This window comes from Ovis canadensis, chromosome 2 (assembly GCF_042477335.2).
Source record: "Ovis canadensis isolate MfBH-ARS-UI-01 breed Bighorn chromosome 2, ARS-UI_OviCan_v2, whole genome shotgun sequence".
NCBI classification, from domain to species: Eukaryota; Metazoa; Chordata; class Mammalia; order Artiodactyla; family Bovidae; genus Ovis; species Ovis canadensis.
The window spans coordinates 231,522,963-231,542,471 of NC_091246.1; the positions used below are offsets into that span (position 1 = coordinate 231,522,963).

The 19,509-nt window shown below is 45.0% G+C and overlaps 1 protein-coding gene across 2 annotated transcripts in view; it reads right to left on the reverse strand.

Annotated features, from left to right (window-relative positions):
• Nucleotides 1-3,180: 3,180 nt before the first annotated feature.
• Nucleotides 3,181-19,509, reverse strand: part of SERPINE2 (serpin family E member 2) — a 68,837-nt gene continuing 52,508 nt past the window's right edge. For both annotated transcript variants that reach the window (XM_069574674.1, XM_069574673.1), the window contains exons 5-9: nucleotides 12,955-13,153; nucleotides 10,561-10,661; nucleotides 8,321-8,407; nucleotides 5,054-5,137; nucleotides 3,181-3,812 (exon numbers count right to left, since the gene is read on the reverse strand). In XM_069574674.1, the coding sequence (XP_069430775.1) occupies nucleotides 3,775-3,812; nucleotides 5,054-5,137; nucleotides 8,321-8,407; nucleotides 10,561-10,661; nucleotides 12,955-13,153 (509 nt within the window). In that variant the 3' untranslated portion in view covers nucleotides 3,181-3,774. The remainder of the gene's footprint in view (nucleotides 3,813-5,053; nucleotides 5,138-8,320; nucleotides 8,408-10,560; nucleotides 10,662-12,954; nucleotides 13,154-19,509) is intronic.

Sequence of the window (19,509 nt, forward strand, 5' to 3'; positions counted from 1 at the left end):
GGATCAAATGAAAAACAGAGGATATACAGATATATTAAAGCTCAACATTCAGAAAACTAAGATCATGGCATCTGGTCCCATCATTTCATGGGAAATAGATGGGGAAACAGTGGAAACAGTGTCAGACTTTATTTTTCTGGGCTCCAAAATCACTGCAGATGGGGACGGCAGCCATGAAATTAAAAGACACTTACTCCTTGGAAGTAAAGTTATGACCAACCTAGATAGCATATTGAAAAGCATAGATATTACCTTGCCAACAAGTCTGTCTAGTCAAGGGTATGGTTTTTCCAGTGGTCATGTATGGATGTGAGAGTTGGACTGTGAAGAAAGCTGAGCGCCGAAGAATTGATGCTTTTGAACTGTGGTGTTGGAGAAGACTCTTGAGAGATCCTTGGACTGCAAGGAGATCCAATCAGTCCATCCTAAAGATCAGTCTTGGGTGTTCTCTGGAAGGACTGATGCTGAAGCTGAAAGTCCAATACTTTGGCCACCTCATGTGAAGAGTCGACTCACTGGAAAAGACTCTGATGCTGGGAGGGATTGGGGGCAGGAGGAGAAGGGGACGACCGAGGATGAAATGGCTGGATGGTATCACTGATCGATGGACGTGAGTCTGAGTGAACTCCAGGAGTTGGTGATGGACAGGGAGGCCAGGGTTGCTGCGATTCATGGGGTCGCAAGGAGTCGGACACGACTGAGCGACTGAACTGAGCTGAACAGGTATATATGGGCTTCTCCCGTGGCTCAGAGGGTAAAGAATGCGCCCACAGTGCGGGAAATGTGGATTCGATCCCTGGGTCAGGAAGGTCCCCTGGAGGAGGAAAATGGCAACCCATTCCGATATTCTTGCCTGAAGAGAATCCCATGGACAGAGGAGCCTGGTGGGCTACAGTTCCCAGGGTCGCAGAGCTGGGGCCAACTGAGAAACCAGGCACATGCTCAGATACATACAGCCTGAGAACCTTGACATCATGAACCTTCCATACGCTGTTTCCAAGTTTTATGCATGATAAATTTGAAACATTATCTTTTGAAGAGGCATTCAGAAACGAGACCAAATACTGCCAAATTTAATATGCCCAGTAAAATCGGACTAATTTACTAGGGAGCAGAATACCTGTATCACATAACAGGGCCACTACATTGACAACACAAACTCTTTTGGTCCTTTCTGGAATGAGAAGTGTAGAGTCAAGTGTTAGCACTGCAGGCACTTTTATATCTTCCTGGACTAATGAGCACTTAGTCCTACTTCCTTATTTTATATATACACTTGCAATAGTTAAAGACTTTTCTAGGCTAACATTCTCTTACCCTTCCAAAATCAAGCCACTTAGGGAATGGTCATATTTATCTTTGTACTGCCTGGTACTTGGTACCCAGCAGGAATACAAATGAATGAATGAAGTGTATAATTCTCAAATTACTACTCACATTATACCTTTTTAAAACTATTCAAAATAACTGGATGGGATCAGAAAATTGAACACCAGTAAAACTACTTTAAAAGGCTTTAGTGACTATACTAGCACATTTGCTAGAATACAAGTGGTCTTAGGTAACCATTCAAAATAATTTTTTGGCATTTACACTTAAATCAGGAAAACAATTGTCCCCTTGCTCCCTTCTCTCTTGGTTAATAATCAAGGTTGTTATTGTTCAGTTGCGGAGTCACACCTGATTCTTTACGACCCCATGGGCCGTAGCTAGAGAATACTAGGGAAGGTTGCCATTTCCTTCTCCAGGGGGTCTACCCAAACCAAGGGATCAAACCCAAGTCTCCTGCTTGGCAGGTGGATTCTTTACCTCTGAACCACCTGGAAGCCCTAACAATCAAGGTATCCACATTTAAATAGTTGCAAACAGCCACACTCAGTCCGTCTGACAAATAATGGTAAACGACAAACTGGTGAAGAGTTGAACGTGAGGTTTTAATGTACAAGGAGAGGGATAGAGCTAACAGGTTTTTTAAAAAGTAGTTTTTGATAACTACTGTTCTTACAAACTATTCTTATTTAGATAAGGGTACCCAAATCTCTAGAAAATTAATAAAAACAGACAAAAAATGGTAAACTTAGAATTGTGATGAGCTCTCCCAAAACACAAAAGACAAAGAAAAAATCCACAAAAACTTGCCTTGAAAAACAAGCGTTCTAGCCTATCATCAAAAATGAAACAGCCACTGTTCACCAGGTAATTTCTTTCTGCTCTTGCTACCAAACCCCTCCCTACCTTTGCTGGGAAGCCTCAGCCCTGGCCTGAGGAACCCTATCTAAAATTAGAGACAGGATTTCTCTGTGATAGTGGTTCCCCTGAATTGATGCTTTTGAACTGTGATGTTGGAGAAGACTCTTGAGAGTCCCTTGAACTGAAAGATTAAACCAGTCAATCCTAAAGGAAATCAGTTCTGAATATTCATTGGAGGGACTGATGCTAAAGTTCTAATACTTTGGCCATCTGATGCGAAGAACTGACTCCTTAGAAAAGATCCTGATGCTGGGAAAGAGGAAAGGCAGAAGGGAACGACAGAGGATGAGATGGTTGGATGGCATCACCGTCTCAATGGACATGAGTTTGGGTGAACTCCGGGAGTTGTTGATGGACAGGGAGGCCTGGCGTGCTGCAGTCCATGGGGTCGAGAAGAGTGGGACATGACTGAGCGACTGAACTGTGTGTGCTGTGCTAAGTCACTCAGTTGCATCCGACTCTTTGCAGCCCCGTGGACTGTAGCCTGCCAGGCTCTTCTATCAACAGAATTCTTCAGTCAAGAATACTGGAGTGGGTTGCTATGCCCTCCTCCAGGGGATCTTCTCGACCCAGGGATTAAACCCAGGTCTCTTGTCTCTCCTGCACTGGAAGGGAGATTTTGGGAGGTGCTGGGGCAGGAACAGTGACTGCCAGATTTAGGTGAGGGACAGGAAGGCCAGGGGTTTTTTTGCTGTTTGCCTAAGTGCAAAGGTTTATTAAAAGAGACTGAGGTATTTTTAAAAGGCTGTTTCTTTTGTTGTATTTTCAAATAGCAGAGAAATGGCTTTTTCTTCTTCTTCTTTGTTTTTTTTTTACTACTCATAACACTTTATTTTTACTTTGTACAAAATACAAAAATGCAAATCCAAAGAGTACAGACCAGTAGTTGACAGGCACACTGCACAACAGCAAACCTTGTCTAGCAAGACATTAGTTTTTTAAACTTTATTTTAGTGGATACATGCATTATATAAAATAACAACAACAAAAACACACAAAGAGGCTAAAGATTTCACTATTTCTACCCCCAAAGTAATGCAAGATTACTTTCAAGACTTTGGATGAGACCCAAAAAAATTTTTAAAAGGCCAATAATATTTTTTTCATATAAAAGTAAAAGCTACCATAAAATGTCTTTTTTTTTCCCTCCCCCATCACGCTGATTAAATTTTTCTGAAAAGCCACACATATAAACAAAACAAAACAAAAATCCTGAACTGGATAGTAAATACTCAAGAGGGTTGTTAACCTAGGTAACCGCTCAGTAGTTTAAAGAATCTTTTAGACATTTTGAAGCCTTTCTATTCATTTCTCAGTACAGTGTTCCACCATCCTGCCCCTTACCCCCCTTAAGACTTTCCAGAACAGAAATGCTGCATCACTGAGTCTCTGAACCTAAGAACTAGTTTTGAAAAAGAAAGTCATGTACAAAAATATTTAACAGAACTAGGCAAGATGTAGGAAAGGAGTCTTTTCTTCATAGCAAAGTAGTCTTTGCTCTGCATGGTTCCTTCCGTATACTCTTCAGGGTTTGTTTATCTGCCCCATGAATAAGACAGCACCTAGAGAATTAAAAGGAAACAAAGCATAACTCTAGTCCTTCACATAAAATGGAAGATATATCTAAGGGGAGGTTTCTGGGCTGTCTTTAACCCCACTGCTCTTAAGCAATGCTATCCAATGGAATTTTTGCAGTGATGGGAGTCATATAACTGCCCCCTTTGCAGAGAAAGGAGAATCAGACTGTTTTTACACAGTGTGATGGCATCTCTCAAACACAGGATTTTAGGTTTTGTCTCTTCATTGTATGCATCTTCATTGTCCAATATGGTAGCGCTGGTCACATGTAGCTATTGAGCCTTTGAAATGTGGTTTAAGAAACTGAATTTTAAATTACATTTCAATTGTTGTTGTTTAGTCACTAAGTCATGCCCAACTCTTTTGCAACCCCATGGACTGTAACCTGCCAGGCTCCTCTGTCCATGGGATTTCCTAGGCAAGAATACTGGAGTGGGTTGCCACTTCCTTCTCCAGGGGATCTTCCCAACCCAGGGATCGAACCCAAGTCTCCTGCATTGGCGGGTGCATTCTTTACCTCTGAGCCACCTGGGAAGCCCTTCATTTTAATTAAAGTCAAAAAGCTAAGTCTCACGTGTGGCTAGAGGCTCCCGTTTGGACTGTTTGGCTCAGGAGCATACTAATTATAATGATTAAGATGCAATGAGATAAAAGGATAGGAAGCAGCTTAGGTTATTGATCAAAAGCAGAGTAAAAACTAGAATATGTTAGTTTCTACTCTGCACCAACATGAAGACAACCTCTTCACAAAGACAGTCTTAATTATTCTTTATAACTGTACTAAGAGGTAGGAATTACTGTTATTCTAATTTTAAAGATGAAGCTAAAAGACAGAGACAACTTTGAACCCATGACTCACGGAGCTAAGACTGACTGAACTAACAATTCTCAGGTCATAACAGCAGGGTGCCCTTACAAAGGTTGAAGACATGTAGCTTCCTGAAAAATTTACCTAATTGTATTCATTTAAAAAAAAGTCAGCAGACGTCAAAAAGCCCCAAAGGACTGCAGAGCTCTTCAGATGTTAAAATAAAAAAAAAAAAAAACAACAAAGAGACAAAACCTAAAATCCTGTGTTTGAGAGATGCCATCACACTGTGTAAAAACAGTCTGATTCTCCTTTCTCCGCAAAGGGGGCAGTTACATGACTCAAAGCGTTGGCACTTGTTGACACATGGGAGAAGGATTCAAAGCTAGTGAACAATGGGAGAAGACAATCACTCACCTGTAGGATTATGTCGGATGAAAAACAGAAAAGGCCTGTCTACTATGAACCAGGGAGGCGACGACCTTGCAATCAGAATCGCAGCTGCAGGAAGAAAAGGAAAACCCATTGTACACCCAGCATGAGGCCAGCAAAGCAGCACGTATTTCAAGGCAGGACATCATTCCTGTCCCAGAGGCTGGCCACGAAACAACAGGCCCTGTGGTCACCACTGACGGCACAGCCACCATGGGCCAGGCCCTTTCCAATCTGCCTCATGTAGTGCACACAAGCCCATCTCCTTTAGAAAACATGCTTACTCCAGGTAGCGCTCTTACGAGGATGAACTGAAACATGTGACAGCTCTCAGAACATCGTGTGTGTTTCTGCTCAGTCACTCAGTTGGGTCTGACTCTTTGCAAGCCCATGGACTGTAGCCCACCAGGCTCCTCTGTCCGTGGGATTTCCCAGGCATGAATACTGGAATGGGTTGCCATTTCCTCCTCCAGGAGATCTTCCAGACCCAGAGACTGAACCCGTGTCTCTTGCACCTCCTGCATAGGCAGGTGGGTTCTTTAACAGTGTATGCCACTTAAGAAGCACCCAACGCGTATTCACTGTTACTATTAACTGTGCTTCATTCATACCATCTACCTAGCTAAGGCCTGGCCCCTGGTCCTTCTGGCCTATCCAAATCCTTTCTCAGTACCAAGGACCAGCTCACTTCTCATCCGTTTTGTCTGTGCCTTCTCCCTTGGACTCATCATCTAGACTTTCTTCGCATTGGCAGTATAGACTGCTCATCTGGGGCCTACTACCTGGCACCGCTGTTCAGCTCACCTGGTGCGGACACTGGAAGCAAACGTGTCTACGCTTATGGTCTTAAACACGTTTCCTCTGCCCTGTTTTGTAACGGTAGCTCTGATCTAATAAGGCAGTGATAAGGCCTGGCAGAAGGGCGGATATCTGGCATAACTGCCCCATGCTTGCTGCAATGGCCCAGTCTTCTTCAAACCCCTGGGAAGTTGTAATGACTTAGGCTTGATGTTGTAAGGGAAACAGTTATAGCTATGCTTGGACAAACTGCTCAACCTAGGGTTATTACAATCAAATCAAGAGTCAGCAAGAGATATGGACTGAACTGTATCCCTCAAAATCTGTCCGCTGAATCCCTAGCCCTAAGTGTGACTGTATTTGCATACAGGGTCTTTAGGGAAGTCTTTAAGTTTATTTTCAAATTTTTGAAATTTGATTTTGGCTGTGCTGGGTCTTCGTTGCTGCGTGGGTTTTTCTCTAGTTGTGGTAGGCAGGCTTCTCATTGTGATGACTTCTATTTTTGGGGAGCACGGGCTCCAGGGCACAAAGGCTTCAGTGGGTTTGGCTCCCTGGGCTCCAGGGCGCAGGCTCAGTAGTTGTGGCGCACGGGCTTAGTTGCTCCACGGCACGTGGGATCTTCCCGGATCAGGGATCAAGCCTGTGTCTCCTGTACCGGCAGGCGGATTCTTTACCACTGAGCTATGAGGGAAGCCCCAGGAAGGCTTTAAGTTTAAATGAGGCCATGAAGGTAGGGCTTGAAGCTAACAGGACTGGTGCCCTTATAGGAAGAGAGTGAGAGGCCAGGGAAGTGAACACACAGAAGAGGCCATGCGGGGGCCACAGGGACCAGGTGGCTGTCTGCAAGCCAAGGAGAGAGGCCTTAGGAGAAGCCAACCCTGACAATACCTTGATACGGGACTTCTTCTTCCAGAAATGAGAAGTCAATTTCTTTTGCTTAAGCCGCCTACTCTGTGGTAGCTTGCCATGGTAGTCCTAGCAGACTAATACAGCAGGGCTGGCTTCGAGGGCATGCGACCTGGGCAGTCACAAGACCCCACACACACACTGGCCCTATACTTGGTCTAGTGCTTTGTGGCTGCTGACTTGAAATTGTTGTTGTTTTTTAATATTATTTACTTATTTGACTGTACTGGGTCATGGTTGTGGCATGCAGGATCTTTAGTTGTGGCGTGTGGGTATCAATCCCTGATGAGGGATTGAATCCAGGCCCCCTGCATTGGGAGCACAGTCTTAGCTACTGGACCACCAGGGAAGTCCTTGAAATTCTTAGTAAGTTTTGAACAAAAGGCTCCATGTTTTCATTTAGCATGGGGCCCTGCAACTTATGTAGGCAGTCCTGACAGTACTAATGGCAACACTTCTCAATAACTTTGGCAAAATTTAGATGTCACTTTCTAGCTCTTTGTTTTAAATGTTATTTTAAGGAAATAAAAATTAAATGTTTATTCTAGAAAGGCAATAAAGGGTCTATTTTGAGCACAAGTGGTACATTTTAATGAAATATTTGACCCAGTTACAAGTAAAGCTAAGACCATCAGTTTATGAGTTCACAGAGTTTGGCCAGATCTATTCATCCAATTTCGTATGGATAATTAGGGGGTACAAAAACCAACCTAAGACTGTTCTGTTTTCTCCTCCATTATATGAGCCATTGAGGAGAACGCCAATGTGGAAGTTCTAATTATCCAGGAAGGCTGCGGAGCAATCCTGCCAGAATTCAACAGTTGCTGCTAATTCTTCACTTGGTCCTGGATAGACTCAATTGGCTATTTTCCTATTAGTAGTTGCTAGTATTTTGTGTTTTAATATGAAGATGGGGCTTTTCTGCCAATAGGAAGCCACAATATGCTTGATCCATCTGAGGGTGGGGGTGAGAGGTGTCAGTTAACCACCATCCCTAGGTCAAGTCTGAGGAGCGACCCCACAGACTGTAGCCTATCAGGGTCCTCCGTCCATGGGGTTTTCCAGGCAAGAGTGCTGGAGTGGATTGCCATTTCCTTCTTCAGGGGATCTTCCCGACCCAGGAATCGAACCCGAGTCTCCCGCATTGCAGGCAGATGCTTTACTGTCTGAGCCACCAGGGAAGCTGGATTAGAACACAGCCATGCCTGTTTGCTTGTATAGTCAGTCTATGCTGCTTTCACACTGTAAAGGTGGAGCTGAGAAGTGGAGAGGGAGCCTGTACAATCCACAAAATCATAAACTAGGTCCCATCCAGCTCTTGACGGAAAAGGTCTGCTGACTCCTGTCCTGGAGGAATTTCTACTGAAGTACTTTCTGTAATGTAACAGACCCTGAGCTTCACGGACTCGGGTTTTCCCCAATTCACCACTGTCTCCCGAGGGTCAGCCTGCAACGCCTGGCTAGAAATGCGACTCAGGACACAGAAGCTGAGTCGAGGAAGGAACTGGGTGTACTTGCTCCCGGCCCCGAGACCCAGGGCTTACTTACTTGTTGCTGCTGAAGCTTTGGTTCCATCTTCACTGACTTCGATTTTTGCTTTTTGCAAGATGTGAGAAACATGAAGGTTTTCTGACCCTGTTTCCAGAAAATAAACAGAAACAGCATTTGCTTGATATGCAGGCTGCTGGGTTAGGTGAGAGAAGTAATCCTGAAGCCATGGCAAGTTTCAGTCCTTAAAAGGTGTTAGGAAAGGGTGGGACGAATCCAGAGAGTAGCACGGAAACATATATTACCATATGTAAAATAAATAGCTAGTGGGAATTTGCTGTATGATGTGCAGGGAGCTCAAACAACGACAACCTAGAGTGATGGCACAGGGTGGGAGGGGGTTCCAGAGGGAGGGCCATATGTATACCTATGGCTGATGCATGTTGATGGATGGCAGAAACCAAGATAATATTGTAAAGCAATTATCCTTCAATTAAAAATAAATTTTAAAAAATCCAAAAATCAAAACAAAAAAGTGTCAGAGGAAGTGACTTCTGACAGTCCCCATGATGGAAGGGTGTAGCGTGACTGTCAACTGTGGTGAATTTCAGTCTCTGCTAAGTGAACTGTGACATCACTTCACAGCAGGGAGTCCGGGACCGCTAGTGTGTTATTGCCTCTGTCGGTTCAACTCCTATCACTTAAGAATTTTAAAAAGGGCAGAGCTTTAAAAAGGTAATCTAGTTTTCTGGAAGAAGCAAGCCAACAATATTACTTTTCAATTACAGAATCTCACATCCAGAAAAAATATAGCACTTACACACGGGGAACCTGTGGCCGAGAGTGTTAAGAAACTGTCCCCCCGTCACATGGCTCATTAGTGGCAGAGTAAGAGCGGTCTTTTCCTAACAAAAGTCCTCACTTAAGGGCAGAGTAGTGACAGAGGAGGAGGAGCCAGGCTCAGAAGTGCAGCTAGGCCCCTGGGACCTTCTATTGAACACCCTTTCCTTCTCAGCAAACCTCACCACTCCAGCAATACCCACTGGGGTCAGCATTTGAGGAGAATGCAGACAGAAGTTAATGCTGACCCTGATGGGACACAGGTCTGGTGCAAAGGGAGAAAAGCGCTTTTGGTGTTGTCTGCTTTTAAATCGTCTGCACTGGTGCTCCACTCTAATGTGACTGATCATGAATGAGAGGCGCGTTTCCAGGGCCCTCGTCACCTGCACGGTTAAGCAGAACGTCTCAGGAGAACTTTTGGCACCTGCTCCTCCCTCGGGACACCTGTGAATGCCCTGTCACAGGTATCTAGTATTTAAGCTACAATGCGTAATCCTGAAGGGGAAAGTGCAGGGTGAAACAGCACTTCCCAGGCTGCACTGGGATGAGCTTGTTCAAGCAAAGATGCTGACTCAGTAGGTCTGAGTCAGACCCACGACTGTGACTTTCAGACAAGGTGATGCTAATGCAGCTGGATGAGGGAAGAGAGTTTGGTTAACACGGGATGAGAGTCTCAGAACATCCATGGAGCCGCAGTTTTACCAGGGGAGTCACGTTAATCCCCATGACAGGTACCCAGGTGTTCACTAACAGGCAACTGAGGTTGGTACTGAACTATTCTCTTATCACTCAAGGGGAAAAGTACGAAATGGAGCAAAAATAATGTTTAAGCCTTGTCTGTGGAAGGAGCTGGCTATGCTATCAATTAAAAAGACAAAGACCAACCATTGAGATATGACTCCAGGGGAAAAAAAATTACATGTAACTGGCAAATGAAGGGATATCATACCAGCTGTGTCCTAGATGGTTTGGCAAAGGCAATTAATGAGCCTCCTTTGAACTTATATTTCAGATTAATGGGATTGAGATGCCAAAATCCTATTTGCACATACTGGCACCTGCAGTTGTTTGGTGGAAGTTAAGCCATTTGAGAGCTCAAACATTCTTGATCTTGAAAATTTGAAAATACAGGAGAAAATTGTGCATTTGGGAAAAGAGACTAATATCTAATTAAGAGCCAAATTTTTAGGTTATGGAAACAACACATGAAATGTTTCTTTAAATGCATGCAGTCACGTAGGTTTCCCATGAAATGTACATGGGAAAGGTAAGGGATGGATGACTCGTGCTGACTTAAGTGATGAAGGCTTGGTAGCATCATTTGGTGAGGCATCCAATGAAACCCTGAAGAGTTTTACAGCAACACATTCCTAATGTTGACCTTTTCCTTCTGAACAAATCAGAAACTCGGTTTATAACATACTGTTCAAGTTTAAGAGCAAGTTTTAAATTGAACATACTTGTTATTTTTGCAAAATTCGCCTTTGATGGATCAAACATATCGGTGATGCCAAGGACTTTCAGCGGCTCCTTCAAATCTGTTTGTGCCACAGCTGTGAACCTAGCACAAAAGCCAAAAACGGGGAAAACCATTATAAATGATACAGAATGATATAATCAATGCCAGTGGGAAAGAATGTTTACAAACGTGTTTTTAAATGTATACTCTGAATAGTCATATCTTAAATTTTAACCCCAAGATTTAAGTACTAGGTAAGTAGAGAACAATCCATCTCTCAAACATATATATGGCAAAACGGGACAGTAACAGCAAGTAGGGGGGTCTTCACCCTCGTGGGCAACAGGCTCTCCATTCTAGCCCGAGGAAGAGCTATGGAAGTACTTTCTCTTATGCTGAATGGGGAGATACAGGGCTGCAATAGGAAAGAATCTCTGTATTCTTACAAGTTAATTGCTAAAGGGCTGTTGCCTTTAAGCTTAAATTATACCTACTGGCCCATCTCTGGGAATCCTGCCTCCCAGGTAATCAACATTAAGCTAACACACTTTTGTTTAGCTCTTAGGAAATAGGCCAGGCCCATCTGTGAAAGATTGCAGGGAGGAAGAAATTGACACATCCTCTCTGGAGACTGATGGAAACCAGGAAATGTTCAACTTTACTCCCTCCCCTTTTAGTATAAAAGAAGCCTGAATTCTAACTCAGGCAAGATGGGTCTTTGGAACACTGGTCCACCATCTTCACAGTCTGCTGGCTCTCTGAATAAAGTCGCTGTTCCTTGCTCCAGCAACTCATCTCTCTCTCTCTTCCCTTTCTTTGAGAATATTTTTTTATTTGGCTGCTCCAGGTCTTAGCCGTGGCACTTGGGATCTTTGATCTTCATTGCGGCATGTGGGATCTTTAGTTGTGGAATGTGGGACCTAGTTCCCTGACCAGGGATTGAATTCAGGCCCCTTGCATTGGGAAGAGGAAGTCTTAGCTATTGGACCACCAGGGAAGCCCCAGCAACTCATCTCTTTATTGGTCTATTGCTCGATGAGCAGTAGACTCAGTAACAGGGTATTGACAAGTGTTTAGTATTCTACAGTCTTCCCCCATATCCAACCACAGAACCACCATGGTTACTGGGATTGTGGATGCTCAAAGAGAGGAGATACATTCCTGATAATTAAGTGTTTGCATTCTGGAAGCATTTTACCATTAAATTAGGGGTAAACATTAGGAATGATATTCCTTCGCATATGATATGGATTTGTGGGATACTTGGACTATCGGGCATTATAGCTATACATATGTAAATGTCAGTTATTAAATCTGTCAACAGAAGATGTGTTTACCAGATTTTATCACATCCTGTGGCAGAGCAGCAAGGGTAGGTGAGCAGACCCATCACAGATGGGCTGTAGTGGTAATTTACTTACAATTATAATTTATGTACCTCACCAGCCTATTCATTTATGGCAAGCATTGCCTTATGTGAAGGCTTATTTTACAACAAAAAACTCTTGGGAGGATTATTATAATACTCATTATGAATATATGCCTCTGATTGCTTATCTCAGTGACTAGAAAATTAAAAGCTATCAGAACTGGAAGGTATGCGTGCGTGTGTGTTCGACTGTATCCAACTCTTTGCGACCCCGTGGATGTAGCCCGCCAGGTTCCCCTGTCCATGGGATTTCTCAGGCAAGAATACTGGAATGCGTTGCCATTTCCTATGCCAGGGGATTTTCCCAACCCAGAGATTAAACCCTCATCTCCTGCACTGGCAGGTGAATTCTTGACTACTGAGCTACCAGAGAAGCCCCCTTTGAACGGTAAGATATACTAAAAAGTGGCACAGCAGCTTGTGGTCTGGTAGAGGGCTTAGTGACCAGGCTGTTTTCTCTCCTTCCCCATTGCCATTATCCTGCTACAGAAGAGGCGCTGCTGCTGGTGCTGCTGCTAAATCGCTTTAGTCGTGTCCGACTCTGTGCGACCCCATAGATGGCAGCCCACCAGGCTCCCCCATCCCTGGGATTCTCTAGGCAAGAATATTGGGGTGGGTTGCCATTTCCTTCTCCAATGCATGAAAGTGAAAATTCAAAGTGAAGTCGCTCAGTCCTGTCCGACTCTTCGCGACCCCATGGACTGCAGCCCACCAGGCTCCTCCATCCATGGGATTTTCCAGGCAAGAGTACTGGAGTGGGGTGCCATTGCCTTCTCCGCAGAAGAGGCACAGGGATTGAAAACCGACTTCTACAAAAGCATAGCTTTGTATTCCCACCATGCAACTTCCGCAAAATAAAGCGGGGTTCCATGATGCGTCAGCCTTCAGGTGTGCGGTATGTGACACAGTCACTCCCAGGGCTCAGGGCTCCCGCGCTTCTCTCTTTTGGGGACAGGGGCTACTTACTTGGGCAGGATGACCTGCACCCGCTTGGGCACCATGGTGCTCACCCAGCTGTCGATGGTCTTGGTGCTGATGTGAGGGACAATGGCCGAGAGTGGGACGGAGCTCTCTGTTGGCAGCGCGATCAGCATGCTGATGCTTTCGCCGTGGTAGGGCAGCTCGATGAAGTTGTACCATAAGCCACTGGGGGTGCTTGTAGACCCTGAAGAAATCAGAGGCAGGTTCAGGGCATCCTTGGTGACTTCCAGAAGGAGCATGAGCAGTTGCTGATGGCCAGGGTAGTTTTTTATTTATTTCTTTGTGATGACTTTGGGGCACATACTTTTATCGTTCTCCATTTTTTATATGCCCATTTCCCAAACATGTTTATTCACCTTTTGAATCTTTCAAATCTTTGGGGCCTACTACATAGTGTGTGTGTTAATCCCCCAGTCGCATCCAACTCTTTGTGGTGCCATGGACTGTAGCCCACCAGGCTCCTCTGTCCATGGGATTATCCTAGGCAAGAATACTGGAGTGGGTTGCCATTTCCGTCTCCAGGGGATCTTCGTCACCCACCCAGGGATCAAATCTGCGTCTCTTACGTCTCCTGCACTGGCAGGCAGGTTCTTTACTGTCTGAGCCACCAGGGAAGCCCCCACCATATACCACATAGCAGGCATCAACAAACATTTCATTTTCAAAGGATGGCCATTCATGCATCCGTTCTCCTTTTAATTGTAAGAAGACAACTGAAATTCAGGCCCCATATGTATATTTTTAAAAGATGAGGAACAGCTCATTTTCAAAATCATGATAACATTCAGGTGAGTGTGTCAGGTGGTTTGGTCCTAACTGCTTCGCCTTTGATTTCATTTTTTGGATTATAAGATCTCTAGAAGACAAATAAATGCCCAGCCACGTTCGTCTACACGGCACTCACTGCTTTCCCCCTTCATTTTCTGTTTTTATGAAAGCTTCCAAAAACAGCTTTCTTAGAAAGTCAAAGACAAGGGCAATTATTTCTTCCTTCCCTGGTAAAGAATTCTTTAGTCTAGACATGTCTAGAATGCCTTTGGCCACACTAAATCTAAGTAGAATTAAACCAGATCACAAGGCATGTAGAATACAGTGCTTTGTAAGAAGTTGACCTTTATCAGATGGATGAAGGGATGAATGTGAGCTGCCTAAGCATGATTCTTTTGGTGGAGTGTCTGTGTGTGTGAAGAGGAGCTGTCGGGGTGTGGGGGTGCAGTAAACAGCTTCCCCTGTTTAGAGTCCACTCTGTGCCAGGCCCACATCTACTATGCAAACACATTTAGAATCTACAGCACCTCACAAAGTAAATTTAAGCAGTCCTATTTATAGCTGTGAAAGTGAAAGTGTTAGTCACCCAGTCATGTCCGACTTTGCAACCGCATGGACTGTAGCCAGCCAGGTTCCTCTGCCCATGGGATTCTCCAGGTAAGAATACTGGAGTGGGCTGCCATTCCCTTCTCCAGGGAATCTTCCCAACTAAGGGATCTAACCTGGGTCTTCTGCATCACAGGCGGATTCTTTACTGTCTGAGCCAGGAGGGAAGAATTTTATAGCTGGGGAGGCTACAATTAGAGACACTAACTAACTTGTCAAGAAGGGACATGTGGCTGAGAAGTGGAGCAGAGCTCCATAATGACTCAGTATGTCTAAACCCAAAGGTGCTCCTCCTTCACTCCCATTCCCTACTCACTCTTCATCCATTCTGGGAACCACCATGAGGGCTTTCTGATAGTTTACGGTACCCGTGATTACTAATAAAGACCCAACAATGACTTAAACCAGCACTTCTCACAAAGTCATCTAGAGAACACACAGCCCGCAAGACACCTGGTAGACAAAATGAATTCCACATCCCAGGAAGCTCCGGACACTTGATTCTTCTTGCACATTCATAATACACAACAGTCCGAGAAAGGTTCTGAGAGGTCCTGAAGAAACCTGTTTAACTCTAGTTATTCCTAGGTTTCCCAAATTTATTTGATCTTAGAATCCTTTTATCCCACGTGGAGGGGCTTCCCTAGTGGCTTCATGGTAAAGATTCTGCCTGCCAATGAAGGAGACAATTCCTGGGTTCAATTCCTGGGTCTGGAAGACTCTGGAGAATGAAATGGCTGCCCACTCCAGTACCCTTGCCTGGAGAATCCCATGGACAGAGGAGCCTGGTGGGCTACAGTCCATGGGGTCATAAAGAACTGGACATGACTTAGTGACTACATAACAACAACAATCCCATGTGAAACATTCAAAACATTTAGCAACTAAGCAGTACAACCGAGGATCGCCCATCAGAGTCAGCACAAGTGCAGTCACGGCGGGTGTTGGGGAGGAGCCCAGGGTGCAGGTGTGGGGCCCAGAGGCACCATGAGCATCCCAGGAAAAGAGCCTTCCACAGAGCATGCCTGAGCATCCCAAGAAACCTTTACATTAGCCATGCAATGGGAGACCTGTAAGAATTAACTACGTGAATGGAAAACCAGCATTGCTAGATTATGTGGAATTCTGAAATGTTTTCTTGAACACTTCCAACTTTAGAGGAAGACCTCAGTGATCCTGGTGAGGCTCCTTAACCTCTGTGTGCCTCCTGGTTTGGAGAACAGAGAGATCAGGAATATAAAAAGTGTGAAAAGCATAACCAACAAGATCCTACTGCAATAGCACAGGGAACTCTGCACAATGTTAAGTGGCAGCCTGGAGGGGGACTTGGGGGAGAGCGGAGACATGTATACGTATGGTCAGGTCCCTTTGCTGTCCACCTGAAACGATCCCAACATTGTTAATCAGCTATACTGTAATATAAAATAAGACGTGTGTAGCCCACAGGATCATTGTAAGGATGAATTCAGAAGCTATATACAAGGTACTCAGTGGGAGTTCCCTGGTGGCTTAGTGATAAAGAACCCACCTGCCAATGCAGGAGACGTGGGTTTGATCTCTGGCTTGGGAAGATCCCCCAGAGGAGGAAATGGCAACTCACTCCAGTATTCTTCCCTGGGAAAAATCCCATGGACAGAAGAGCCTGGCGGGCTATACAGTCCATGGAGTCGCAGAGTTGGACACAACTTAGTGATTAAACAACAAGGTTCCCAGCAAGGCCCTGCCATGGTGGGTGCTCAGTGAATGCTGGCCCCCTCTTCCTCCTCCTCTGAATGACCAGGAAGGACAAAACATTTAAGAATGAGAGAAAAGAGAAAGTGAGTTTCTCTCATGATCTTCACTTGACTGTTCTTTGGGGATGACCTTTGGTAATCACTGCATCTGAGACAAGGAACTTCAGTAAGCCTTTTCTCCAGACAGGGATTGGGAGGGAGGTCCTGATGAAGGGAGAAACTGCAAACTTTGATATGTAGTGAAGTGAAGTGAAAGTCGCTCAGTCGTGTCCGATTCTTTGCGACCCCATGAACTATACAGTCCACGGAATTCTCCAGGCCAGAACACTGGAGAGGGTAGCCTTTCCCTTCTCCAGGTGATCTTCCCAACCCAGGGGTTGAACCCAGGTCTCCCACATTGCAGGCGGATGCTTCACCAGCTGAGCCACCAGGGAAGCCCAAGAACACTGGAGTGGCTAGCCTATCCCTTCTCCAGCGGATCTTCCTGACCCAGGAATCAAACCAGGGTCTCCTCCATTGCAGGCAGATTCTTTATCAACTGAGATATTGGGGATGTAAGAAACACTTTTAGCTGTGTCTGTGTGTGTGTGTGAGTCGCTCGGTCGTATCGTGACTCTATAGACTGTAGTTTGCTGGGATCCTCAGTCCATGGAATTCTCTAGGAAAGAATACTGGAGTGGGTAGTCATTCCCTTCTCCGGGAGATCTTCCCAATGCAGGGATTGAACCTGGGTCTGCTGCATTGCGGGCAGATTCCTTACTGTATGAGCCACCAGTAATACGACAAGATGGTGAAGCTCTTAGAATACATAACACTGTAGGAGGACACGGCAGGCTCTCCCTGAGGAAGAAGCACGCGAGCAAGTCGTGGGTCACTTGGTGTCCCCTGTTCCCATCATATGCCTCTGCCTGTGGAACTGCCCAGGCACCTGGGGTGCTGGTCTCAGCTCAGGACACACGTGGACCTCACTCTCACCCAGGTTCTGTCTCAGGGCTGCCTGAGAATCCAAGATGAGATTCTGTGTCTTTCCCCTGCATCATAAAATAGTCTCAGCAGAAACTGAAAATGATGGGAAAGAGAAAAAACACAACAACAAACCACTTCCTAGTAAATCTTTTAATTATCAAAGAAAACATCAGGTTCCTATGCTGGTAGAGCTCATTTTTGGAAATTCTGAAATCTGGGAAGTTGCTAATAAAGGACGGCTCCGTAGCATGAAATAAGGACCTGGAGGTGTTCATTAACCACTTCTAGAAGTGTTTTCTGTTCTGGTGAGAATCAAGGTCATGAAAAATGAAGTTATGAGCTGGAGTGTATTCCAGGTGGGGTGAGAGCTGCTACTTTTACCAGGGAATCCAGCCTCGAGGGGACACATCGTTAGCTGATCATTAAGGTGAATAATGGCTAATCAATTTGCATCTAGTCTCTCAAATCTGCCTGATGTTCCATTTTTCCCCGGCCCCACTTTTCATCACAGGAGCAGATGACAAACGTCAGCTAGGATGACTCCATACATAGCCCCCTTCCACGCTTATCTTTGCTTGTGGAAAGTGAAAGTCAAAGTGTTAGTTGCTCAGTAGTGTCTGACTCTTTCAACCCCAGGGACTGTAGCCCACCAGGCTCCCTAGTCCACAGAATTCTCCGGGAAATAATCCTGGAGTGGGTAGCCAGTCCCTTCTTGGATCTTCCTGACCCAGGTATCAAACCCAGGTCTCCTGCACTGCAGGCAGATTCTTTATCATCTGAGCCATCAGGCTGAAAAAAAACACTTTTCCTCTCCATCCACCCAATCATGGAAGTACTCCTTTCATAGCATGGTTGTTCAGAGGGCAAAGGTTAAAGACATGATTATCTGGAGTCAGAGGACCTGGATTCAAACCCTGGCTCCAACGCACTAGCTCTGGGACTTGGGCAAGTTCCTGAACTCCAAGTCTCAGTTTCTCTATCTGTAAAATGGGATGATAGTACCCACCTTACAGAGCTGTTGGGAAGATTAAATGAGGTAACTCATGCCTAGAGCTCAGCCTACAGTCGCTACACACAGAAAAAAGCCTTCATCTATGGGTGTGAGCAGCTTTGTAAGATACTTTACTTCCTGAGTGTCAGAATCAATCCATCAGGAGAAACCACACCTGCTTCAGTGGGGCACAGCTCCTGGGTGGAATGAACCAGGTGAGGAAGCGGCATCTAGGGATTTTGTGTCAAAGCAGAGAGCCTGTTGCCATCCCAGACCTCCTTCTGCCCCAGGCCGTCCATCCTTTAACATCTGGGAAGCAGACTGAGGGTTCTCCAGTGAGGAGAATTCTTAGAGTATATAGAGATGTGAATGGAGCAGCCCCATTCATTCTAAAGAGAAGGGAAAGGGTGAAAGAGGGAAAAATCAGTTTTTTCTCTTAGATGAATGAAAGTGAAAATGTTAGTTGCTCAGTTGCGTCTGACTCTTTGTGACCCCATGGACTATAGCCCGCCAGGCTCCTCTGTCCATGGGATTCTCCAGGCAAGAACACTGGAGCAGGTTGCCAATTCCTTCTCTAGGGCATCTTTCCAACCCAGGGATCAAACCCGCATCTCCTGTATTCCTTACATTGCAGGTGGATTCTTTACTGCTGAGCCACTAGAGAAGCCCTCTTAGATGAACGGCGATCCACAAAATCTTTTAATGAACAGGCAAAGACTCAAACATGGAAAATACGGAGAAGATTTAGAACCTTCTGTAGGTGGTACTTTGTGGATGGTCTGGTTTTTCTGGAAAGCCCTATAAAGTACTCTGATTCCTACTTTAAGTCCTATAATGGAGGAGATAACCATGGTTCTTAGTGTTAAGAACCCTTCTCAGCCTGTAAAAAAGGAGAGAGAATATTTTAAATATTCAGTATCAGGAAAGCCTTGTAGATGAAAGTCCCTCTAATTACTTCAACTGCAAGCAGCTTTGTGGATTTCGGGGTTCTTAAGGAACGGTTCAGGCTATTCTTAAATAGAAATCGAAATATATATTTGAGAAAAAGAAGCACACGTTGATCCACTGTACATGGTAGTCTACAATCAGGCCACAATGGAAAGGGAGTCTGGGGAGAGTTGATGGAGACGGACAGCAACTGGGTTGAGTATTGGTGCCATTTGTTGGGTGAAGGAACACTGTGGAGAGAAGCAGATGGTGAGGGCAATAGTGTGTCTACCTGCGGGACTAAAACTTGGTAGACAACTAAGCGGACATGTAATACGGACACACGGGCATGAGCTGTAAGCTCAGAGGAGAGTGGAAGCTGGAAACATACTGTGTAGTCACAGAACACATGCGCACATATTCAGATACATGGATGTCTGGATTCTTCTGTGGTCTTTTTCAAAACAGGTGAGTCTCTTAGGTCTAAATTCATAGCAATAAAAATAAAAAAGTTGTTAACAATGTTGACTCAGCAATTCCTATCCAAGG